The sequence below is a fragment of the Cervus elaphus genome, chromosome 24 (genome assembly GCF_910594005.1).
Source record: "Cervus elaphus chromosome 24, mCerEla1.1, whole genome shotgun sequence".
In the NCBI taxonomy this organism is placed as follows: Eukaryota; Metazoa; Chordata; class Mammalia; order Artiodactyla; family Cervidae; genus Cervus; species Cervus elaphus.
Window position 1 is genome coordinate 12,062,624 of NC_057838.1, and position 27,171 is coordinate 12,089,794.

Below are 27,171 nucleotides of genomic sequence, written 5' to 3' on the forward strand. Positions count from 1 at the left end.
AAAGGCTAAGGGGACACAAAAATAAAATGGATCTACAAAGAAGGCAGCACCGTATGTTATTGTTCTGTTGTTCAGTTGCTCAGTCACGTCCAACTCTTTGTGACCCCACGGACTGCAGCATGCCAGGCTTCCCTGTTCTCCACCATCTCCTGGAGCTTACTAAAACTCATTAATTGACTAACATTTGAGGATTCAAAAAAGGTATATTGTGTGTGGATGTGTGGATGTTCTTGTGTTATTTGCCTGATATACACTTGTCTCTAAAGTTATTAAAGTAATTCAAGTCATCATGGTCATATCAAAAGAGTTTACTAGTTAAATATTGTTTATTATGACATAATATAGAACATGAGTTAAAAATCTGAAGCACAGTCAGTATTCATTAAGTTTTAGTTAATGATTATTATTATGACTAAAAGTAGTCTTTACAATTTTTTAATCCTGTGCAAAAAATGAAATAATACTATCCACATAGGTTGCTATCATGCATGATGATGTCAGTCATTGAAAGTATGTTTGCTAGCATTATAAATTTACTGGAATTAGGCAACACAATGCTCATTTGATTACAGTAACTGTGTTCTTTCATTTCCTTCTCATCAGCAATGCTCTGTTACAATTTATGCCACCTATTACAATTAGTCTGATCCTGGGGTTGCCTTATCTGTTCTCCTTCACTTTTCTGAACCTCAACCTGTTTCATAAAAATCACACAAAGACCTCTATTAGAGTTATATCCAGCATTCCCTCTTTCTCAAATGCTTCTTCATCCTTCCACTAGTATTCCAGTTACTTTCCCTGGTTTCTCATTTTCTAAGATTAAAAGGAAAACTCTTTAACTTTGAATTGATAGCCTTTGCATCCACTTTCTATTTCTTTTTTCAGGCTTAGTTGCCACTATACATGAGACCTACTCCTTCTACTAAGGCCCTAAGTCATCTTACGTGATTCAGTGTATACAGATCCCCTCTTGCCTCTGTGTTCACTAAGTTCCTCATGATTCTAAGCATTATCTTCTCCTAGAAAAGAATTTGAGCAATTTTTCAAGATATCAGAAGCTCTTTTTTTTTTTTTTTTTATCTCAAATAAACTCATAAGGTTACAGAACTCAATAGAATTTAGGTATTTATTACCGGAGATAAAGAATTCAAGGTTGCATTATGAAAAAGTGACATTTTTTTCATGTAATGTAATTAACCATAATATTAGATACATGGAGAAAAGGAATAATGTAACAGAGTTTATTCTACTGGGACTCACACAGAATCCGGAGATGCAGAAAGTCATATTTGCTGTGTTTCTGGTCGTCTACGTTGTCTCTATGGTAGGGAACGTGCTCAACTTGGTCACCATCACCACCAGCTCATTATTGGGGTCCCCCATGTACTTTTTCCTGGCTAATCTCTCTTTTATCGATGCTTGCTACTCCTGTGTCAATACCCCTAAACTCATTATAGATTCACTCTATGAGAAGAAAACCAGCCCCTTCAATGGATGCATGACTCAAATATTTGGGGAACATTTCTTTGGAGGTACTGATGTCATCCTGCTCACTGTGATGGCCTATGACCGCTATGTGGCCATCTGCAAGCCCTTGCACTATACGACCGTCATGAATCGGCGGCTGAGTGGACTGCTAGTGGGAGTGGCATGGGTGGGAGGCTTTCTTCATGCAACCATTCAGATTCTCTTCATCTTCAGGTTACCCTTCTGTGGTCCTAATGTCATAGACCACTTTATGTGTGACCTGAACCCCTTGCTCGATCTTGCCTGCAATGATACCAACACTCTAGGGCTCTTTGTTGCTGCCAACAGTGGGTTCATCTGTCTGTTAAACTTCCTCCTCCTGATGGGCTTGTATGTGGTCATTCTGCATACCCTGAGGACCTACAGCTTGGAGGCGAGGCAAAAAGCCCTCTCCACCTGCATGTCCCACATCACAGCGGTCATCTTTTTCTTTGTGCCCTACATATTTGTGTACATGAGACCTGCAGCTACTTTACCTATTGATAAAGCAGTGGCTGTATTCTACACTATGATAACTCCCATGTTAAATCCCTTAATCTATACCTTGAGAAATGACCAGATGAAAAATGCCATTTGGAAATTGTTTAGTCGGAAAGCTATTTTAGATGTAATATAAATGTACCAGGACACCAAAGTCAATTGAACAGAGGCAAAGTTCAAAAGTATATTTTTGACCAAAGAAAGAAACTAGTATAAATTATAAATTCTACAAAGTGGGCAGAATAAACTGGTGTAGAAATGGGACCAAAAAATAGGCTTTTGCCAATTTGGAAAACTACCAAATTTTTACCTATTTATCTAACTTCATTAATGTTTATGGATTCAAAACTATTTTTCTAATAAAACAAAAGTAACAAAATATGCTGATATTTATTCATCATTTCAATTACAATCCAAAGTGTAGACATAGTTATTATCGCCATATTACAAGTGAGTCAACAAATGGCAATAAATATGTTTCAAAGCAAAAATACCGAGGAACCAGTAACCAGAACCTACCTGAACTGTCAGACCACGTTCTTAAATGCTGTGAGGCAGGACCAGGCCATAATGATCAACAAGCAACATAGTTACATTTGTTAACATTTATAGAAACAGTTCTGGTGAAATATATATTGATATAGATATATATTATACCTTAGCATATATACTAGCATAATGTATATATGTATACTTAGTTGTTGTTATATATGAATAAATGCTAATGATTTTAATTAATAATACTGACCATTTTTTATGTGTCATGGCTGATGGTTTTATGTCAAGTAGTGTGTTATTGTGGTGTGTAACTATTCTAGGAATATAAAAGCAATGGACCATTTAACATCTAAGTAATAAGTGATATACCATATTTCAAAATTTCCTATTGCATTCAGAATCACTTCGAATCACTCATGTAACCATCTTATCCTGATAAGGAATCAGAAGGATGGATGATTCAAATAAAATATGATTTAATGTCAGATGGGAATTTCAATTTATTAAGTATATAAATAGTCATACTCCATAAAGTATTGCCTACTTGCTAACATTTTTTTTACAATTAGCCCAATGTCTGGTTCATAATAAATTCTGAATAAATAATAAAAGTGTAAAGAGAGATGAATAACACTAATAAAATGAAGATAAATAAGGTTGTGAAAGAGATTAGGAAATTTTTTCTACTTTTACATGTTTCAGAGTCTGGGATGAATTCTAGTTTTATCTCCTTGGAAACCACAATTTTTATTTATTCCCACTTACACTATGAAAAAGAAAGAAACTAAAGCTGTTTCTGTAATCAAATGAGCAAATTATTTACCTTTTATTCTTTGTGCTATTACCAAGATTTCATTATTGTGTTACTGTGGACTTTTTCTGTTATCTGTGAATCAGTTTGCTTTTGGGTAACATTATATTATGAAAAGTTTTTCTTTTTTTTTAATAAGTAGCTTCAGTTACATAGGAAGTAATTTCAGTATAAATGTATTCCATTTATCACTTTCATCCTTCATTCATTAAACAACAAATAGTTTTGGGTCCAAGGAATGAATAAAGCACATTAATATTTGCTTGGGTTTCAGTGATAAAGTGGAGAAGGAACTGACACCCCACTCCAGTGCTTTTGCCTGGCAAATACCATGGACGGAGGAGCCTGGTGGGCTACAGTCCATGGGGTCACGAAGAGTCGCACACGACTGAGCAACTTCACTTTCACTTTTCACTTTTATGCATTGGAGAAGGAAATGGCAACCCACTCCAGGATTCTTGTCTGGAGAATCCCAGGGATGGGGAAGCCTGGTGGGCTGCTGTCTATGGGGTCGCAGAGAGTCGGACACTACTGAAGCAACTTAGCAGCAGCAGCAGCAGTGATAAAGAGAAATTCAAGAGACGCCTTCTCAAAGTTTAGGACCACTGAGAGACCCCCAAAAGTATAGGTGGTTACAATGCAGTTTTACAAAAAATAAGACAGTGGAAACACGGGATGCTATGAAAGCATGCTTGATGGATATACAACAAAGACTTTGGAATCAGAAAGTCTACAGAGTGAAAAAAATGTCAAAAATGAAACTCAAAGTATGAGAAAATGTTTCCAGAGTAAACAGGCACCAACTGAAGTAAGGGTGTTCTTGGAGATGGAATATATAACAAAGGCTAGAAGGTGAATATAAGAATGCAGGAATCCTAATAATTTTGATAGAGCTGTGAAATCAGCTATTCATTTAATTTTTTTATTGTATTCCTGCTATATGCCAGGAAACATGCTGGGCATTTAGCTTATAAAGTGAAAATAGCAAGAGGTAGACATAGGGAAGTTAAAGAAGGGTCTCATAATTGTGTCAAGGCTTGATGCTATGTACTATGTGGAAAAGACTGAATGGTCTTTTAAGATAGCAAATGATGCAGTTAAAGTGGAGATTTAGGTGATGACTCCGGATACAGTACAGAAAATAAATTGAAGGGAGCAAGACAGGCAGCAATAGGGCAGTTAGAAGGTTACTATAATTATCTGGGTATGACAGGATAGAGGCTTGAGCTGTGGCGGAACCAGTGATGACACAGAATGTGGTGGCCAAGTTGCACCCGGTCAGACCTCTCTCACTGGGCCGGTGTACCCAGGAGTAGCTGCCATATGGCTGAGCAGCTAAGAACTCACAACCCCATCCTTTCTGTACAATTGCACCAGAGAAAATTGGAACTGCTTCACTGGGGATTACTCTCACCATCCCAGGGTCCACCACTGGCCAATAAATGACTGGATTGGGGGTGAAAGGCTGGTCTCCTTGCCTTAAGGTGGAACCAGTATCACAGTACAATAAATACTGCAGACCTCTCTGGGTTCCTGGGTAAATCCAAACACTAACTGAGACTCTATTCCTTTCCCCCTGTACTAGAGACAGCTTCCCTCAACATTTCTCCTTAGAAATTACTTTTATAAATTTCCCTCTCTGCATTTGCACCTAAGAAAACCAAAGTAAAATGGAGAAATACAGAAGGGTTCCAGAAATATTCCAGTGATATAAGCAAAATAATTTCATATATAAAATGAAGATTTGAGAAAGAAGAGGCATGATGAAATCCAGATTCTATCATAGATCACCGGAGGTTTGAGTAACCCAGGAAGAGGGAACAAAAGAAAACCAAGTCTTCTTTGCCAATAGAAGAGATCTCCCCCCAGCCAGAGGACCTGACCTCTCATCGGCTATCTGAAGGACTAGCCCTGCATTGGTTGAGGAAACTGCAGCCATTGTGAAAGACAGTGTTACATTCCTGAATAAGTGAAAAATAATATTACCCAATGATCCAGCTTTTCCAGTTCTGGACATATTCCCAAAAGAATTGAAATCAGGAATTCAGATATTCGTAGGGTAGTAGCACTACTCAGAGCAGCCAAAATTGTTAAGGAACCTAAGTGCCCGTCAACACATGAGCAGATTAACAAAATGTGGTATACAGTTAAAACAATATGATTCAACACTTAAAAAGAATGGGTCTCTAACACATGCTACAACAGAAAATATGAGGATGAGTTAAAATAGGCCATTCATTTTTCATAAACTTTGTATTTTATAAGTGGTTTATATTTATAGGCAGGTTGTAAAAAAAAATAACAGTTTTCATATACCCTATATTGATGCTGGGAGGGACTGGGGGCAGGAGGCGAAGGGGATGACAGAGGATGAGATGGCTGGATGGCATCACTGACTCGATGGGCATGAGTCTGAGTAAACTCTGGGAGTTGGTGATGGACAGGGAGGCCTGGCGTGCTGCGATTCATGGGGTCAGAAAGAGTCGGACACGACTGAGCGACTGAACTGACTGACTGACTGATATTCAGTTTCACCTGTATTCATCTTACGTTAGTATGGTACATTTGTCACAACTAATTAACCACTGATATTACATTATTTTTAACTAAAATCTGTAAATTAATTAGATTTATTAGTTTTTATTGATGCTGTATTTCTCCTCCAGAATCTGATCCAGGAAACCATCTCACATTCAGTTGTTAAGTTTTCTCCAGCTCCTCCAAAAATGAAAGTTTCTCTGACTTGTCTTGTTTTGGATGACTTTGACCTTGATAGTTTTAAGGACTAGGCAGATACTTTGTATAAAATTTTGCATGGGGCCATTAGAGCAGGGTTATGGTTATTGGGAGAAAGACCAGAGACATAAAGTTCCACTTTCATCATATCATATCAGTGGGTACATACTCCCAATGTGACCTGCCACTGTTGGTGTTAAATTTGATCATCTGAAAAAAAAAAAAAAAAATTTGATCATCTGACTCAGGTAGTATTTGCCACATTTATTCATTATAAATTTACTCCTTTCCCTAATTCCATAGTGTTGTCTTCGGAATGAAGTCACTTAGATGTGTGCTTAGCTGACACTGAAAAATTGGAGCAACTGAGTACAAAGTATCTGCATACATTATTTGGAATTTTGTGTATTCTCCTCCATCTAGTAATTGGTACAGTTATTTATATCATTATAACTCATGGGTATTTATTTTATACTTTGGATTATATTTCAGTTGTCTGTTATTTGCTTTGTTGCTGAAATGTTTTTTTCCAGTTTGGGCACGGGGGACATCTTTTCTTTGACTTCTGTGTTCCTTTGGCTTATTCTCATCACTGTGCAGATGTGTGTGCTTTAGGATTTCCTTACTTTCTGTTGCTGCTCTGGTTCATGTTTACATTCCTTGCTGCAGACCTAGAATCTGCCAGTTTTTTTTTTTAAGAAGTCCTGATTCATTACTTGAAGAATGTTATCAGTAAACAAGACCTGTGTTCTGGATGACCATCTTTGTTTTAATTCTAGTCCAAAGATGACACTTAGGGCCCATGTAAACATCTTTATTTGAAGGTATAAGCCATATTTTTTCCATAGGTAATAAGACAAATTGAAAATTAAGTTGTTTATCACATGTGGTTCATTTCTCTTAATTGGAAGGGAAGGGGCACTTTAGGGAATCACCTTCTGCAGAATTCTATATTTTGTATCATTCATATTTATGTACTCCTCCAAGAAGGCAAAAGAGAAGTACTTCCCTGGTCAAAGTCTTGTGTGAGAGTGGCTTTCAGAAAGTGTGGGATGAATCTGGAATCCACTTAGTCTGTCTTTTGGCATGCTGGCGAGGACCTAAGTCTCCTTGTGAGATCAAAGAATTCCTGTTCCAGATGAACAGGTTTTTAAGATCATTTAAAATGATTTTTCATTTGAGTCAAGGGTGTCCAAATTACCTTGGGATGAAAAAACAACAAGTGAACATCCTAACTTCTGCATAAATTCCTACAAACATGGTAAGATCTTAAAAACCTCAATGGCATCTGAATATAGTATAGTGTGAAACCCTACTAGACTGTATATATAGGTTATTTTCTTAAAGCTTCCATTCACTTAACAGATACTGGTTAAGACCCTGCTCTTTTCTAGGCACTCAAATTCAGTTGTTTATGAACAAAAATTCCTGTCCTTACTTAACACTTAACTTCCTAGCATACAGTGCTGTCACCTTATTTTGTTTACTTTAAAATGTATTTTTTGATGTGGACCATTTTTTAAATGTTTATTGAATTTGTTCCAATATTTCTTCTTTTTTTATGTTTTAGTCATGAGACATACAGGTTCTTAGCTACCTGACCAGGGATAAAACCCCCACTCCTTGCATTAGAAGTCAAAGTCTTAACCACTGGACCACCAGGGAAGTCCCTGTTATGCTCCTAATAATGAGTTAACCAACAACTGGTATAAATAAAACTGCCACCTCTTATTTATTCAGTTCCCTTCACATATATTTTAAGACCATTCTCATCTTTTGCTCTCAGAGAAAAGGTTGTAATGATGGTCTTTGATCCTGTGAGTAAAAGTATCTGTAGGCAATGGAATCACTAGACCCATATGCTGAGTGCAGTTGTAATATTATAGATGTTGAAAATTATCCCCTAACTAGTACAGCCACTATGGAGAACAGTGTGGAGATTCCTTAAAAAACTGGAAATAGAACTGCCGTATGACCCAGCAATCCCACTCCTGGGCATACACACTGAGGAAACCAGAATTGAAAGAGACACGTGCACCCCAATGTTCATCGCAGCACTGTTTATAATAGCCAGGACATGGAAGCAACCTAGATGTCCATTGGCAGATGAATGGATAAGGAAGCTGTGGTACATATACACCATGGAATATTACTCAGCCATTAAAAAGAATACATTTGAATCAGTTCTAATGAGATGGATGAAACTGGAGCCCATTATACAGAGTGAAGTAAGCCAGAATGAAAAACACCAATACAGTATACTAATGCATATATATGGAATTTAGAAAGATGGTAACGATAACCCTGTATGCGAGCCAACAAAAGAGACACAGTTGTATTGAACAGTCTTTTGGACTCTGTGGGAGAGGGCGAGGGCGGGATGATATGGGAGAATGGCATTGAAACATGTAAATTATCACATGTGAAACGAATCGCCAGTCCAGGTTCGATGCATGAGACAGGGTGCTCGGGGCTGGTGCGCTGGGATGACCCAGAGGGATGGAATGGGGAGAGAGGTGGGAGGGGGGTTCAGGATGGGGAACACATGTACACCCGTGGAGGATTCAAGTCAATGTATGGCAAAACCAATACAATATTGTAAAGTAAAATAATAAATAAATTAATTAAAAAAAGAAAATTATCTCCTAAGAGACTGAGCCCTCTTAGCCTCCTACCAAAAATGTGTAAATTGACTACAACCCACAACTTGTCAGCACTACACATCAACAGACTGCATCACAAAGATTGCTTTATTCAAAAATGGGTTAAAATGTTATTCAATTTGAATGTATTTAACTGTGAATGAAATTAAGCATAATTATCTATATTTAGTTGTATTTCACAAGAAGAGCCTTTGTTAAAATGGATTCTTTTGCCCATTAATTATTTTACTGTGCTTTTCTAAGATGAATAAATGAAATCTATTTATACTTAAAATTATGCTTTCGTCTGGCATGTAAGTTGTAAATATACTTTACCAGTTGGACATATATAATTTGTTACTGACTGTTTGTTTGGAGACTATAAAGACACATAAGACAAATTTTTCAGTGATTCACATATAGCCAGATATGAAAAAATGTTCTCTTTATTTTTGCCTTCCTTTACTTGAGGTAACAATATAAGCCATTGAAAATATATATTACAAGAATTCTACTGAAAAAATTACAGGTATTGCTTGTAGCTTTCTGGGTCCACTTTATAAATTCCTAGTACTTAACCATAAGCCTGAAATATTTTTAAAAAGTTCTGAATATGGCATATGTTCATTTTTGAAATTTTTCCTTCATTTAAGAGATGGTGAATCTCTGAGTTCAAATTTAACTTTGAACAACATAGTATAATTTAAAGACTAAAATTAAAATAAATAAATAAATAAGAGCTGAATTTAAGATTGTCAACATCTGGAGACTTTCCTGGTGGTCCAGTGGTTAAGATTTTGCCTTCCAATGTAGGGGATGTGGGTTCAATTCCTGGTCAGGAGCTAAGATTGCACAAGCCTTGCAGCCAGGAAAAACAAAACAAAAAACAGAAGCAGTATTGTGATAAATTCAATGAAGACTTTAAAATACTAAAGAAACCACATTAAAATTGACAAATATTAAAATTGTAAACAACTAGACAGGTTTAAGAAGTAAAGTAAAAATTAAACTTAGTCAAGGCAACAGATTCAAATAAATGTAATGATAGGCTGGATCAACTGGCTGTGAGCTCACTGCTGAAATTGTATGCTTTCTATTTCTCCCCACTCAGTCTGTCACGTGTGTCTGTGTGAATGCAGTGTGTGCGTGTGCATGTATTTGTGTGTGTGCTCTCCTGTAGTTCAGGCACTGAGTTATATCCGCCTCTTTACGACTGCAGATACTGCAGCACACCAGGCTTCCCTGTCCTTCTCCATCTCCCAGAGTTTACTAAAACTCGTGTTCTTTGAGTCCATGATGCCATCCAAGCATCTCATTCTCTGTTATCTTCTTCTCTTCCTGCTTTCAACCTTTCCCATCATCAGGGTCTTTTCACTGAGTCAGTTCTTCTCATCAGGTGGCCAAAGTATTGGTGCTTCAACTTCAGCATCAGTCCTTCCAATGAATATTCAGGACTGATTTCCTTTAGGAATGACTAGTTTGATCTCTTTCCTGTCCAAGAGATTCTCAAGAATCTTCAGGTTTTTTTATGAAAGACATTCTGAAATGTTTAGACAATCATTACTCAAAGCAATATTGACTAGAAGAGTATTTTATCACTGGACATTTTGTTGAAGATGTGACAGCATATTGAGTAAATTAGGTAAACTGTTTCTCTACTTCTGCAATGGGGAACATTAATATCAATATGTCCTTGATAGAAATTGAAGATAACCTTCAGCTGAAAAAGTTATTCACTCTTGTGAAATAACTCAAATTAATATTCATGGCATCTGAAGAATTATTTACTTACTATTTTCAATTTCTTACATTATTATTTTCAGATGCATTTAAGAAACATGCTGAATGAGTATTATGAATTCCATTTAATTCAGATAAAGCATTGTATTGCAGTAAATGATTATGCATTGGAAGGTGGCAGTCCATGATCATGTGTACCTATTAGGGCTCTATCATGCTAGTGGTAAAAAAACCCACCTGCCAAAGCAGGAGACAGACACTGGTTCAGTCCCTGGGTCAGGAATATCCCCTGGAGAAGGAAATAGCAATCCATTCTAGTATTCTTGCCTGGAGAATTCCGTGGATAGAGGGCCCTGGCAACTACAGACCATGGGATCACAAAGAGTGGGACATGACTAAAGTGACTTATCACACATATAGCATTCATGTCATTTTCTTTCTGTTTTTCTCCTTTGCAGATACTTTCTTATCTGAGTGTTGCCCTCACTACATGAAACAATGCAGCAAAATAACAGTGTAATGGAGTTCATACTGTTAGGATTGACTCAAGATCCTAAGAGACAGAAAATGGTATTTGTAATCTTCATTTTCTATGTAGGAACATTGATGGGTCATTTGCTTATTATTACGACCATAAAATTCAGCCGTACACTTGGGAGCCCCATGTACTTTTTCCTATTTTATTTGTCTTTGGTTGATACCTGCTTTTCAACTTCAGTAGCCCAGAGATTAATTGTGGATGCCCTGTTTGCAAAGAAAAGCATATTTTACAATGAGTGCCTGACTCAAGTCTTTGCACTGTATTTATATGGATGCATGGAGATTTTTGTCCTGGTCCTCATGGCCATGAATCGGTATGTGGCTATCTGTAAGCCCTTGAATTATGCAACCATCATGAGCCGGCATGTCTGCATCATCCTGATTGTTCTTGTATGGATAGGGTCTTTTACACATTCTGTGGCTCAGATTATTCTGGCCTTGAGATTGCCCTTCTGCGGATCCAATTTGATTGATCACTATTGGTGTGATATGCAGCCACTGTTGAAACTTGCCTGCATGGATATTTATGTGATGAACTTACTGATGGTGATTAATAGTGGGCACTTTGTGCAAGCAATTTTATTATTCTGATGATCTCTTACATTGTTATCTTGCATTCGCTGTGGAACCACAGTGCAAAAGAGAGGAAAAAGCCCCTCTCCACCTGCACTTCCCATGTTATTGTAGTTGTCTTATCATTTGGTTCATGTATATTTATATATACTCAGCCCCCAACCACATTCCCCATGGACAAAATGTTGGAAGTATTTTACATGATTGGAACACCCTTCCTCAATCCACTCATCTACACATTGAGGAATGCAGAAGTGAAAAATGCCATGAGAAAGTTATGGCATGCCAGAATTACCTCAGAAAGCAAAAGATGAATTGTGGGCCTGGATTGATTGTTTAATTGAGTCATGGTTTTAGTGAATCTGTACAAATTAACATATATGGCAATGCTTGACTCTTGTGGGAATAGCATAAAAAAATCAAAGTATGCTTTGCTTTATTTTTTTTTTTATTTCACAGGCAAGATGAATACCAAAGCTTCTCATTCTTACATGGACCAAACTTGCCAATTCTAATCATGATCCCCTGCCAGAGTTTATTTTTCAATCAGTTCAGTTCTGTTAAGTTGCTCAGTTGTGTCCGACTCTTTGCAACCCCATGGACTGCAGGACACAAGGCTTCCCTGTACATCACCAACAGAGCAAAAACAGCATTTAAAAAAAAATTCTCATGCATTTGTACTTTTTGGGACATTGCAAAGTTCAGTGTCTAAACTGGCAACTCAAAAGTTTACTGTGATGCATTAGGAGGCCCATATGTATAAAAGAGAATAGAAGTGTCATAATTTTGTTACAAGCTCATCTAGTCTAAATATCCCTCATGCCAGTAAACAAACAGTCACAGACACATACACTTACTATACAGGGGTTTGTGGTTATTTGTACTTCAGATCACTGAATGGATGAACAAATGTAGGAGATATAAGAGAAGAAAATATGCTCACATGCATATGAAAACATAAAGTTTAGATAATAGAACAAATGTTATACAGGGAAAGAAAACTTAGAAGTTTGTATGTGCTTCAGAAGTATTTGCAGCCAAATTAAATAGGGGAAATGGTGTGATTTTAAATGATTTTTGGAAGATGTTATTAATATAAACAGAGTGTATAATTGTGAATAGTCATCTGCCCTCAAAAGTGATTCACCTAAAGGAGAAACTCTCAATTCTAAGTATACTTTCATTTCTCTCAGGAAGAAGTAGAATTCCTGATATTTCCAGTCCCTTTTTTGCTATCTCAGTTATGTCTCAAATATATTATAAAGTGGAATATGTCTTTCAAAAGCACAAATAGCAAATTCAGAACAAATAGCAATTTTCTGAAGTTCCCAGAGTAAACCCATCCTGGAGATTGTTTGCTGAGAAATATAAGAAATATAAGAAGGAAGGTTTCAAAACAGTTTCAGATGTCTTCCTTATCTCTAATACATAATAAATGCCTCTAATCCACTTTATTTAAACATCTACAATGTGAACTAAAACACAGGAAACATTAGGAACTGATGAAGTGGTCATGAACTGGTTTTATTCTAGCTTTGAAATGGGGAGTAGAATATAATGATTAAGAGCATTAGCTTTGGGTTCAGCCTTTATGAATCCAAATCCTTGTTCTATCACCTCATAGACCTGTAACTTCAGGAAAGATAGATGGACTTCTAGGCCTCAATGTTTGTCTATCAAATGGAAATTAAAATAATCTCTATGTTATTGGCTTGTCATAAGGGTTCAAGATTGCATTCATAATGAAATATAGTATGTGCTATTGTTACATAAATGAATATTAAATATACTTACTAAAATTTCTATTTTTAATTAATGGCCACCACATATGTTTGCCAGCAATATTTTATTTTATTTAGAGAATACAAGTTACAGTTATAATGGAAGGAAAATCAAACTGAAGATATCCATAAGCATTGGCTTTATGTGTGTGTGTTGTTTTGACATTTTAAAATATATTGGTACATTGTCAATTTACAATGTTCTGTTGGTTTCAGGTATATGGAAAAGTGAATCTGTTATGCATATACACATATCCACTCTTTTTGTTTAGATTATTTTCCTATATAGGCCATAACAGAGTATTGAGTAGTTCCCTGTGTATACAACAGGTCCTTTATAGCTACCTGGTTTATATATGGTAGTGTGAACATGTCAATCCCAAGCTCCCAAATTATCCCTGCCCCTCCTTATTCCCTTGTAAGCATAAATTTATTTTCTACATCCATGACTCTACTTCTGGTTTATAAATAAGTTCATTTATACCCTCTTTTTAAAAATCCCACATATAAGTGATATCATACGATATTTGTCTTTGTTTGACTTACTTTACTCAGCATGACAATCTCTAGGTCCATCCATGTTGACTCAAATAGCATTATTTTGTTCTTTTTATGACTGAGTAGGGCTTTCCTGGTGGCTCAGACAGTAAAGAATCTGTCTGCAATGTGGGAGACCTGGATTCGATCCCTGGGTTGAGAAGATCCCCTGGAGGAAGGCATGACAACCCAGTCCAGTATTCTTGCCTGGAGAATCCCCTGGACAGTGGAGCCTGGTGGGCTACAGTCAGTGGGGTTAAAAAGAGTCGGACAGGACTGAGCAACTAAGCACAGCACAGCATGGTTGAGTGACATTCCATTGCATATTTGTAACCACAACTTTTTTATCCATTTCTCTATCGATGGGCATTTAGATTGCTTCAATGTCCTGACTATTATAAACAGTGCTGTAATGAGCATTGTGGTGCATGTACGTTTTCAAATTGTTTTTCTCCTAGAGGTATGCACAAGTGTGGGATTGATGGGTCATGTGGTAGTTCTATTTTTAGCTTACATCATGATAAACGCTGAGCTGGAGGAAGCACAAGCTGGAATCAAGATTGCCAGGAGAAATATCAATAACCTCAGATACGCAGATGACACCACCCTTATGGCAGAAAGTGAAGAAGAACTAAAGAGCCTCTTGATGAAAGTGAAAGAGGAGAGTGAAAAAGTTGGCTTAAACCTCAACATTCTGAAAACTAAGATCATGGCATCCGGTCCCATCACTTCATGGCAAATTGATGGGGACACAGTGGAAACAGTGGATGACTTTATTTTTGGGGCTTCAAAATCACTGCATATGGTGATTGCAGCCATGACATTAAAAGACACTTACTCCTTGGAAGGAAAGTTATGACCAACCTAGACAGCATATTAAAAAGCAGAGTCATTACTTTGTCAACAATGGTCCATCTAGTCAAGACAATGGTTTTTCCAGCAGTCATGTATGCATGTGAGAGTTGGGCTATAAAGAAAGCTGAGTACCAAAGAATTGATGCTTTCAAACTGTGGTTTTGGAGAAGACTCTTGAGAGTCCCTTGGACTGCAAGGAGATCCAACCAGTCCATCCTAAAGGAGATCAGTCCTGGATATTCCTTGGATGGACTGATGTTGAAGCTGAAATTTCCATACTGTGGCCACCTGATGTGAAAAACTGACTCATTTGAAAAGACCCTGTTTCTGGGTAAGATTGAGGGCAGGAGGAGAAGGGGACGACAGAGGATGAGATGGTTGGATGACATCACTGACTCGATGGACATGGGTTTGGGTGGACTCTGGGAGTTTGTGATGGACAGGGAGGCCTGGCGTGCTGCGGTTCATGGGGTCACAAACAGTCGGACATGACTGAGCGACTGAACCAAACTGAAGGAAACTTCATACACTTCTCCATAGCTGCTGCAAAATATACCTTCCTGTCAACAGTGTTGGAAGGATCCATTTTCTTCATATCCTCTTCAGCGTTTAAACAGAGATCAATGAAAGAAGAATAGAAAGCACAGAGACAAACCCATGCACCTGTGGTCCCCTAACTTATGACGAAGTAAGCTAGAATATATAATGGAGAAAAAACAGTCTCTTCAACAGGTGGTGCTGGGAGAACTGGACAGTTGTATACAAAACAATGAAATTAGAACACTTCCTAACACCATACACAAAAATAAACTCAAAATGGATTAAAAACTTGAATGTAAGGCCAGACACTATAAAACTCTTAGAGGAAAACATAACCAGAAAACTCTTTGACATAAATCACAGCAAGTTCTTTTTGGATCCACCTCCTAGAGGAATGAAAATACAAACAAAAATAAATGAATGAAACCTCATTAAATTTTAAAGGTTTTGCACTACAATGGAACCCATAAAATAAAAAGACACCCTTAGAATGAGAGAAAATAATTGCAAGTTTATATATATATATATATATATATATATATATATATATATATATATATTGGGTATATATATTATATTTTTCACATAATTGTTAGAATTATAGTTAATGAACATATATGTACATTATATAACTAATTAAATGTATGAATATTATTTATACGTGTGCACATGTAAAAATATATATACATATACAACATATATATGTGTGTATATATGTATATGGACAGGGAAATGGATAGATAGTCCATCAAGTCCCTATATCAATAAATATTGATTAGTATAATTATGCTGCCTTTCAATCATCATTGCCTTGGCCATCTCTCACAGCACTTAAGTGCATGATCTAAGATGTCAGTTAGATTCCGGTTACATGTTCTTCAATATTTCTGTTTTGGAATGCACTCCTGTCATTTGTTTCAGTTCAGTTCAGTTCAGTCGCTCAGTCGCATCCAACTCTGCGACCCCATGAAGCACAGCATGCCAGGCCTCCCTGTCCATCACCAACTCCCGGAGTTTACTCAAACTCATGCCCATTGAGTCGGTGATGCCATCCAGCCATCTCATTCTCTGTCGTCCCCTTCTCTTCCTGCCCCTAAGCATCAGGGTCTTTTCGAATGAGTCAGCTCTTCACATCAGGTGGCCAAAGTACTGGAGTTTCAGCTTCAGCATCAGTCCTTCCAATGAACACCCAGGACTGATCTCCTTTAGGATGGACTGGTTGGATCTCCTTGCAGTCCAAGGGACTTTCAAGAGTCTTCTCCAACACCAGAGTTCAAAAGCATCGATTCTTCAGTGCTCAACTTTCCTCACAGTCCAACACTCACATCCATACATGACCAGTGGAAAAACCATAGCCTTGACCAGATGAACCTTTGTTGGCAAAGTAATGTCTCTGCTTTTCAATATGCTATCTAGGTTGGTCATAACTTTCCTTCCAGGAAGTAAGCGTCTGTTAATTTCATGGCTGCAATCACCATCTGCAGTGATTTTGGAACCCCCTAAAATTAAGTTTGACACTGTTTTCACTGTCTCCCCATCTATTTCACATGAAATGATGGGACCAGGTGCCATGATCTTAGTTTTCTGAATGTTGAGCTTTTAGCCAACCTTTCCCTCTCCTCTTTCACTTTCATCAAGAGGCTCTTTAGTTCCTCTTCACTTTCTGCCATAAAGGTGGTATCATCTGCATATCTGAGGTTATTGATATTTCTCCTGGCAATCTTGATTCCAGCTTGTGCTTCTTCCACCCAACATTTCTCACGATGTAGTCTGCATATTAGTTAAATAAGCAGGGTGACAATATACAGCCTTGACATACTCCTTTTCCCATTTGGAGCCAGTCTGTTGTTCCATGTCCAGTTCTAACTGTTTCTTCCTGACCTGCATACAGGTTTCTCGAGAGGCAGGTCAGGTGGTCTGTTATTCCCATCTCTTTCAGAATTTTCCAGTTTATTGTGATCCACACAGTCAAAGGCTTTGGCATAGTCAATAAAGCAGAAATAAATGTTTTTTTTCTGGAACTCTCTTGCTTTTTCGCTGATCCAGCTGATGTTGGTAATTCAATCTCTGGTTCCTCTGCCTTTTCTAAAACCAGCTTGAACATCTGGAAGTTCACGGTTCACGAATTGCTGAAGCCTGGCTTGGAGAATTTTGAGCATTCCTTTATTAGCATGTGAGATGCGTGCAATTGTGCAGTAGCTTGAGCATTCTTTGGGATTGCCTTTCTTTGGGATAGGAATGAAAACTGACCTTTTCCAGTCCTGTGACCACTGCTGAGTTTTCCAAATGTGCTGGCATATTGAGTGCAGCAGTTTCACAGCATCATCTTTCAGGATTTGAAATAGATCAACTGGAATTCCATCACATCCACTAGCTTTGTTCATAGTGATGCTTTCTAAGGCCCACCTGACTTCACATTCCAGGATGTCTGGCTCTATGTGAGTGATCACACCATTGTGATTATCTGGGTCATGAAGATCTTTTTTGTGCAATTCTTCTGTGTATTCTTACCTCCTCTTCTTAATATTTTCTGCTTCTGTTAGGTCCATACCATTTCTGTCCTTTATTGAACCCATCTTTGCGTGAAATATTCCCTTGGTATCTCTAATTTTCTTGAAGAGATCTCTAGTCTTTCCCATTCTGTTGTTTTCCTCTATTTCTTTACATTGATCACTGAGAAAGGCTTTCTTATCTCTCCTGGCTATTCTTTGGAACTCTGCATTCAAATGGCAACATCTTTCCTTTTCTCCTTTGCTTTTTGCTTCTCTTCTTTTCACAGCTATTTGTAAAGCCTTCTCAGACAACTGTTTTGCCTTTTGGCATTTCTTTTGCATGGGGATGGTCTTGATCCCTGTCTCCTGACAATGTCACGAACCTCCGTCCATAGTTCATCAGGCTCTCTGTCTATAAGATCTAGTCCCTTAAATTCATTTGTTTACCCATCTGTAAAATAAAGATAATATAAGTGCTTGCCTTTTCATATTGCTGTAAAGATTACTGTGTTTATTTTTTTTTTGCTTATCTTTTGTGCATTTATTTTTGATTAATTAATCTTTGCTACTTTGCAACTTTATTGCTGTGTGTCGACTTTCTCTGGTTGTGGTAGCCCGGGACTACTCTTTGTGGTAGTGTGTGGGCTTCTCACTGTGATGGTTTCACTTGTTGAGGAGCACAGGCTCTAGGCACTTAGGCTTCAGTAGTTGTGGTGTGTAGGCTCCATAGTGTGGCAAGCAGCCTTAGTTGCTCTGCAGCATGTGGAATCCTGCTGGACTGGGGTCAGATATTGTCCCCTGCATTAGCAGTCACATTCTTAACCACTGGACTACCAGGGAAGCTTCATCATTATATTTTTAAAGAACAGACTTTGGGACTCTGTGGGAGAAGGCGAGGGTGGGATGTTTCGAGAGAACAGCATCGAAACATACATATTATCTATGGTGAAACAGATCACCAGCCCAGCTTGGGTGCATGAGACAAGTGCTCGGGCCTGGTGCACTGGGAAGACCCAGAGGAATCGGGTAGAGAGGGAGGTGGGAGGGGGGATCGGGATGGGGAATACATGTAAAATCCATGGCTGATTCATGTCAATGGATGACAAAAATCACTACAATATTGTAAAGTAATTAGCCTCCAGCTAATAAAAATAAATGAAAAAAAATAAAAATAAATTTCTTTAATGCATTTTACTGGGATGAAATCTTATGACTACATATACAGTAATCAAGCTTATAAAACTAGGCCCCAATTTGGTTTTAATAAAGCATCAAATATTTAAGAGTAGTCCTAGACTGTTTTTGATTTATGACATTAGGGCCACAGAAGGGTAATCTCATGATAAAGAGGAGCTCTACGGTTGAATGAATAAAGCCTTCCACCCATGTCGCTTCCACTAGCAGTCCACACAGTTGCCGATTCACGATGGTCGTAAGGTGCAAGAGCTTGCAGATGGCGATAGAGAGGTCACAGGCCATCACGGTGAGCAAGGGCTTGCAGATGGCCACACAGAGGTCACAGGCCATCATGGTGAGCAAGGGCTTGCAGATGGCCACACAGAGGTCACAGGCCATCACGGTGAGCAAGGGCTTGCAGATGGCCACATGGAGGTCACAGGCCATCACAGTGAGCAAGGGCTTGCAGATGGCCACGTAGAGGTCACAGGCCATCACGGTGAGCAGGACGATGACATCAGCGCCTACAAGTACATGTTCCCCAAAGATCTGCATCATGTATTCATTGAAAGGGCTGATTTTGTTTTCTTAGAGTGAATATATGATCAGTTTGGGAATAGTGACATAAGAGTAGCAGACATCAACAAAAGAGAGATGGGCCAGGAACTAGTACATAGGTTAACCAATAAAGAGCTGGTGGTGATGGTGACCATAGTGAGCACATTTCCTAACATAGAGACAATGTAGATGACCAAAAATGCAACAAATATGATTTTCTGTATCTTTCAATTTTGTGAGAGTCCCAGTAGTCATGTTGTTTCTATTATACCTGTATCTCAGGTCATGATTAGTTATACCAATGTATGGCCCTGGCTTCTACTTGGATGGATAGGAAGAAGTACTTTAGGATTCTTTTGTGCTCAAGGCCATTTGTGCACTAACTTAGTTATGACCCCAGGAATCTTGCCATTATATGAGCCTGATGGACAAAGAGGTCAGTATTTCACTGGTATTTAACAGCTATTTTTATGCCTTCATGAGAATGGAAAGATGTAATTGCCTATATGGAAACTTTTTCAGAATTTACACATAAGGCCTAGAATGACAGTAATCAAGCCACAAACTTACTGAATTCTAGAATCTCTGTGAGAAAGAAATGGCAAAAAACTTCAGTACTCTTGCCTGGGAAATCCCATGGACAGAGGGGTTGGGTGGGATACAGTCCACAGGGTCACAAAGACTCTGACTTGACTGAGTGAGCAAACCAACAGGAACATGATAAGAAAACTCAATTACAGAAATCATATGGCCATATCCAGGGGGAACTTGTGAAATAATTCAAACACAATGCTGTATTTTATACCAGATGAATCCTACAATACAAAGCATTTACTAACCTACACAGAAAATCAGATTTCTGAGTTAAGTGATCCATTTCCTAGTCTTGTTGATCTTTTAGAGATTTGGTTTGGTCTGAAAGCTCATGGTAGAAAATCATTTTAAAAAAAAAAGATTTATTCTACCTAAATTCAAGACATAGTATAAAATTACCACAAAACAAGTTATGTGCTATTTAAACATATTAGAATGTTCATAAAATCTAAATGTATGAATTTCCCAACAAAAATATCAAAGAAATTCAGTGTGGAAATAATGGATCTTTCAACAAATGCTGGATCAATATGATACCCACTTGCAAAAAAGTGAAGTTCAACATTACTTCACTCTATACACTAATATTAATGCAAAATAAGTCAGTGAACTAGATGTAAAATCTAAAACCATAAAAAGTCTAGAAGAAGTGTCTTTTTTAGAAGAAGTATTTTTATCATGAGGTTGTTGCTCAGTTGGTAAGACTTGCTGGACTCTTTGCGACTCCATGGCCTGCAGCGTGCTAGGCTCCCATGTCCTTAGTGGGACAAACTCCAGAGGTTTGCTCAGTTTTACCTCTGTTGAGTCAGTGATGCTACCTAGCTATCTCATTCTCTGCTGTCCCCTTCTCTTTTTGCCTTCAATCTTTCCCAGGAGCAGGGTTTTTTCCAATGAGTTGTATTCTCGCATCAGGTGGCCAAAGTATTAGCGCTTCCCCATCAGTCCTTCCAATGAATATTCAGGGTTGATTTCTTTTAGGATTGACTGGTTTGGTCTCCTTGCTGTTCAAAGGACTTTAAAGAGTCTTCTCCAGCACCACAATTTGAAGGCAATGACTCTTTGGCCTTCAGCCTACTTTATGATCCAACTATCACATCTGAACATGAGTACTTTAAAACCAAAGCTTTGACTATATGGACTTTTGTTGGCAAAGTGATGCCTCTGTTTTTTACATTGACTAGATTTGTCTTAGCTTTCTTTCCAAGGAGCAAGTGTCTTTTATTTTCATGGCTATAGTCACCAACCACAATGACTTTGAAACCCAAGAAAATAAAATCTGTCACTGTTTTCATTTTTACCCATCTATTTGCCGTGAAATGATGGGACCAGATGCCATAATCATAGTTTTTTGAATGGTGAGTTTTAAGCCAGCTTTTTCACTCTCCTCTTTCACCTTCAACAGTCACTATAGCTCCTCTTCACTTTCTGCCATTAGAGTTGTATCATCTGCATATCTGAGCTTGTTGATTTTTTTTTTTTCTCCCAGCAATCTTGATTCCAGTCTGTGATTTGTCAGCCCAGATTTCTCATGATGTACTTGCATATTAGTTGTGCCAGCAGGCTGGCAATATACAGACTTGACATACTCCTGTGCTAATTTTAAACCAGTCTGTTCTTCCATGTCCAATTCTAACTGTTGCTCCTTGACCTGCATACAGATTTATCAGAAGACAGATAAGGTAGTCTGGAGAAGGGAAAGTCTAATTACTCCAGTATTTTTGCTGTGAGAACCCCATGAACAGTAGGAAAAGGCAAAGAGATCTAGAGGTTGATCAATATTTATTAGATATGACATGAGAAGCATGAACCATAAAACTACCAAAAAAAAAAAAAAAAGAAAGACTTTAAAAAATTAAAGAAAATTCACAGACTAGGAGAAAAATGTGTTTGTGTATAACAGATCAATCATGCATAACATTTGTATACAAATACCTCATACTTTGTATATGTATAATAAATCTGACAAAACACGTATATCTGGAATACATAAAAATCATTAACAACTAAGTTAAAAATACTGACTCAGTGGACATGAATCTGAACTATGGGAGACAGTGAAGGACAGGGAAACTGGTGTGTTACAGCCCAGTAGTTGCAAAGAGACAAACATGATTTGGGGACTGGACAAAAAGATACACAAAACTCATATTTTTAAATTATACAAATAACCTGAAAAGAAATTTCCCAATGAAAGCACATACCCGTAAAAATAGTTTCTAAAAATGCTCAAAATTGTTAGTCATCAAGAAATGCAAACAATAATTTCAGTAACTTATTGCTTCATAACTCTTAGCATAACTAAATAGAAAAATAATACATAGTGATCCCTTCTTGTGCTTTAGATATCTCTTCAGATGTTTAATGTGTTTCATGCTGACCATCATACATGTCCCAGATATTAATCATCTGGATCCTATTAGAGTTTCTGTTTACTTCCATTACTCTCTGACGAACGGGGAATAAAAGGTTTTGATTTCAGGCACTTTGAAATGGTTTCCACTAATTCTATGCCCTCACTGCTCTAACTTACAAGCAATCAGTCCTAGATTCCCAGAAATGTTTAATATTGATAAGAAAATAGAAGTTTTCTCTTTGATATGAGCCCACAGTTTAACTATACATCACAAGGGACAGGTACCCATGCTAGAAATATGCCACCCTTTCTATCACATGCCATTAAATTTTCTTTGAAACCCAGATTCATATACAGATTGTGGACTCACATGATTTGGTTGCAGGTGCAGGGAAAATGATTTTCCACTCTAGAATGGATGTTTCTCAAGTATGTCTCTCCAGAATGCCTATTTCTAAGACAAAATCATTCCATCAAAAGAAGTAATTAATTCCCGGGAGAGAAAGTGTCCTTACAAGACATGCAATACAAGGTCCTTGAATGTTTGGGAAAACCTCTTTAATATCCATGCATTTTGTGGACATTTTCATGAATTTTTGTTGTTGTTGTTTTCCTCTCTAGAGCAAAGTTCGTCAAGGGTAGATTAAACCATTCAAAAGTGTATTCACCATGCATTCAGCCTTCTGCCTATGGAACCAGAACCATGTATAGAAGATCATTTCTACATCGTGTTATGAGTGAATGGATTCTAAATCCAAGTCCAGGGTTTTCTGTAGAAAGTTTTAGAAGTTTATGCTAGGAGAAAATAGACTCATGAAAAGACTTACTTCTCTACTGCTGATTTGATACAAATTATCTAAGCATTCTCTTTTAAGTGTGCCGTATTTTTCATATCAAAAGTCACCTATCCCAAGAAGGGGTCAATCGGAAGACGGGATTATTTCTGAACACCCTGAAATATCACTAAGATGATCTAAGACCAGAAAGTAAGCCTTTCAATAGTGCCAATGCTTATTAAAGATGGTTATACTGCTGTTCTTAATTGTTGTTACTTTCCATATAAAGCAAACTTGATGTTCCAACATTTTAAAATAAAGTAATAGAGCATTTCATCTTCAGGTTTTGTTCACAATATGGTTGGTAAATATCATTAACCTAACTTGACAGATGGAAAATTTTGAGGCTCATAGAGATAAAAAAATTTAGAAGATACAACTCTCTAATACCAGATACAGTCCTTTTGCAATGAGATACTTAAGATTGATCATGTGAGTGAAAAGAAAATTTAAATACTCTTTACACAGAAAAAAATAATGTGAATATTAAATGATATAAATCATCTTCTGTTTAGACCAACAAGAATATGAAGAACTCTTCTTGGGATCAACCATGGTGTATAATATGGGTCTCTGTGGCTTCTTTAAAAGTAAAATTGGAGATGACCGTTCTTCACTTTATTGCATGGCTAAATGTCTCTTTGTATTATTGCTCAAAATGTCTATTATTCCTACAACAAGGTGCACAGACAGTCAAAAATAAGTGATGGCCCTTTGTGTGTCCTCCATGGTATGGTGAATATGTTCATATATGTTTCTTCTCCAATTTTCATAACTGCTTCTAAGCAGTTACAAAAGACATCAATCTTCTCACTTGATTGTAGAGGAAACAAGATGTAAGGTGCCAGAAATATACTCCAGATCAAGAAGCTGCAAGTGGAGAAGCACCTGATGATATGGCCTTTCTGATTCTCAAAACAACATGCTTCACTGCTGCACCAACATTTTCGTTGTGCAGGAGAGTCTGCAGGACTATTCATTGCAGGGGAATTGAAGAAGGAGAAATTAAGGTGAGGAAAATAAGAGGAAATGAAACAGCAGTGAAAGGAGTGCCACATAGTTATTGATATTAAAGAGTTCAAAATATTATCCTGTGTAAGTGTGGTGTGTGTGATTATATGTGTATTTCTGTGTTGATGAATTTGCCTCATAGGTATGTTTCTAAGTTATATTGAAGTAACTATGGTAATTATGATCTTATCAAAAGGAGTTTACTAGTTAAACATTGTTTATTGTAGTATAATAATCTAGACAATGGGTTAAGAATACAGAGAAAAAATCTAATAATATTCAGATATTAAATATCTGTCTAACCTTGCATGAGATCCTTAGCTTTTCTAGGTTTCTATTCCTTAATGTGTAAAGTAAGTATAAAATGACAGTAGTCATCAGATCACAAATTTGCAATGAGAATTGCAACCAATTTCTGCAAAGAAAAATTAGAGCACTGAGAACACTGAGGAAGTGTTCAGAAAGTTTTAGCCAATATTAGTATTACTTTTATTTACATCTAACATAATTTCCTGAGATTGTTTTTCATCTGCAAGAGGAATGAAATAATAATACACACACATGTTGCTACCATACCATGCATATAACAATCAATCATTAAAAGTATATGCATTAGTTATTATAAAGTCATTGGATTTAGGTGATATGCGTTATCACATATATTGTGGTAGCTCTGGTATTCTGCCATTACTTTCTATTCAATATATATTAAAGTTTAGGTCAACAATTATAAAAATCTGGTATCATGGTTTCTTTTCTCTGGCTTCTATCTCCATACAGAACCTCAACCAGCTTCATCAAGATCACACAAAGATCTTTACTAGAGTTAAAGCCAATATTCTCACTTTTTCAAACCTCTCTTTATCTTTACACTCATATTCTAAATTATATTTACTGGTTGGCCATTTCCTAAAAATAAAAGAGAAATTGCCTAGCTTTGAATGTGTATCCTCTGCATGCATTTTCTACCTCTCTTCAGGTTTAGCTGCCACTGTATGTGAGATTTACCGCTTCACCTTAGGCTGTGAGTCATCTCACATGCACAGATCATCTCTCACTTCTATCTGCATATTTTTCATGTCTGTACTTTAAAAAAATCACCTTCCTGAGCAGAGAATTTGAATAATCACTGTCTTTTCTTGAATGATTACCGTCTTTTTTTCTATCTCATACAAATCATAAGAATCAAAACCCATAGAATTTAGGCATTCATTATTACATTGGCAAGATTAATTAATTCAAGGTTGAACCAATAAATTGTGACTCTTTTTCAGGTAACATAGTTAATCATAACCTGAGATACAGGGATAACTGAAACAATGTGACAGAGTTTGTTCTACTGGGACTCTCACAGAATCCAAAGATGCAGAAAATCATGTTTGCTGTGTTTTTGGTCATCTACATTGTGTCTATGGTAGGAAATGTGCTCACTACGGTCATCATCAAAGCCAGTCCACTGTTAAGGTCCCCCATGTACTATTTCCTGGCCCATCTCTCTTTTGTTGATGCCTGCTATTCCTGTGTCACTACCCCTAAACTGATCATAAATTCCCTCTATGAAGAGAAAACCAGCCCTTTCAACGAATGCATGATGCGGATTTTGGGGGAACATCTGTTTGCAGGTGTTGATGTCATCCTGCTCACTGTGATGGCCTATGACCACTACATGGCCATCTGCAAACCCTTGCACTATACAACCATCATGGATCGGTGACTTTGTGGGCTGCTAGTGGGAGTGGCATGGGGGGGAGGCTTTATTCATTCAACCATACAGCTCTTCTTCATCATCAGATTACGTTTCTGTGGCCCTAGCATCATAGATCACTTTATGTGTGACTTAATATTTTTGCTCGATCTGGCCTGTGCTGACACTCACCTTCTAGGACTTTCTGTTCCTGCCAACAGTGGTTTCCTCTGTCTGTTAAATTTGCTTCTCTTGATTGGCTCCTATGTGGTCATTCTGTGTACCTAGAGGACCCATAGCTGAGAGGCCAGATTCAAGGCCCTCTCTGCCTGTGTCTCCCACATCACAGCAGTCATCCTGTTCCTTGGGCCCTGCTTATTTGTATACCTGAGACCAGCGGTTACTTTGCCTGCTGATAAATCAGTTGCTGTATTCTACAGTATGATAACTCCCATGTTAAATCTCTTAATCTATACCTTGAGAAATGACCAGATGAAAAATGTCATTAGGAAATTGTGTAGCTGAAAAGTGATTTCACGTGATCAATAAGATGTCCATGAAGCCCAAAGTTCAGTCAACCGATGCAAACATATCATTGTTGGTGACCTCCAGCAAAAATACCTATGAAATATAGAAAAAAAAAATAATAACCCTTATAATCATAGATTCTAAAAGAGGAAAAGAAGAGATGGATGCAACAAAAGAGACAAAAACCTAGCCTAGGACTATTCTTTGAATATTTGAAAAGTTCTACCAAATTGGCACTGAGTTTTACCAGCTTCATCCATTGTATATGTATTCACAAGCTTTAATCCCAATAAAATTAATTAAAGAAATTTAAAAATATAATGAGGAGCATCCCTGGTGGTCCTGTGGCTAAGGATCCAATTGCCAATACAGGGGACATGGGTTCAGAAAGATCCCCCAGGCCAATGGACAAATAAGTCCATATGTCACCTCTACTGAGCCTGTGCTCCGAAGCCCACGGGCTGCAACTACTGAAGCCCAAACACCTGGAGCTCACGCTCTGAAACAAGAGAGGCCACCTCAGTGAGAAGCCTGAGCACCACGAAGGAGAGTAGCCCCTACTCTCTCTAATCAGAGAAAGCTGACACGAGGCAGTGAAGACCCAGTGCAGCCAAATTAGTTAATTAATAAACATAAAAAAAAAAAAAAGTGACAGCAGCAATCCTTATAGCAGTACAAA

At 37.5% G+C, this 27,171-nt stretch overlaps 1 protein-coding gene and 2 pseudogenes across 1 annotated transcript; all 3 read left to right on the forward strand.

The window, feature by feature from the left end:
• Positions 1 to 1,210: 1,210 nt before the first annotated feature.
• LOC122683196 (olfactory receptor 4C46-like) lies at positions 1,211 to 2,143 on the forward strand. Its single transcript, XM_043886811.1, has one exon. It carries the CDS (start codon positions 1,214 to 1,216, stop codon positions 2,141 to 2,143), a length of 930 nt encoding a protein of 309 aa, XP_043742746.1. The 5' UTR covers positions 1,211 to 1,213.
• An 8,789-nt stretch (positions 2,144 to 10,932) lies between these two features.
• On the forward strand, positions 10,933 to 11,861 carry LOC122682482 (annotated as a pseudogene).
• A 7,578-nt stretch (positions 11,862 to 19,439) lies between these two features.
• Positions 19,440 to 26,513, forward strand: LOC122683197 (annotated as a pseudogene).
• Positions 26,514 to 27,171: the final 658 nt, after the last annotated feature.

Excerpts from the sequence above, each read along its gene's own strand:
- LOC122683196 (XM_043886811.1), top strand. The coding sequence starts at position 1,214 with ATGGAGAAAAGGAATAATGTAACAGAGTTTATTCTACTGGGACTCACA.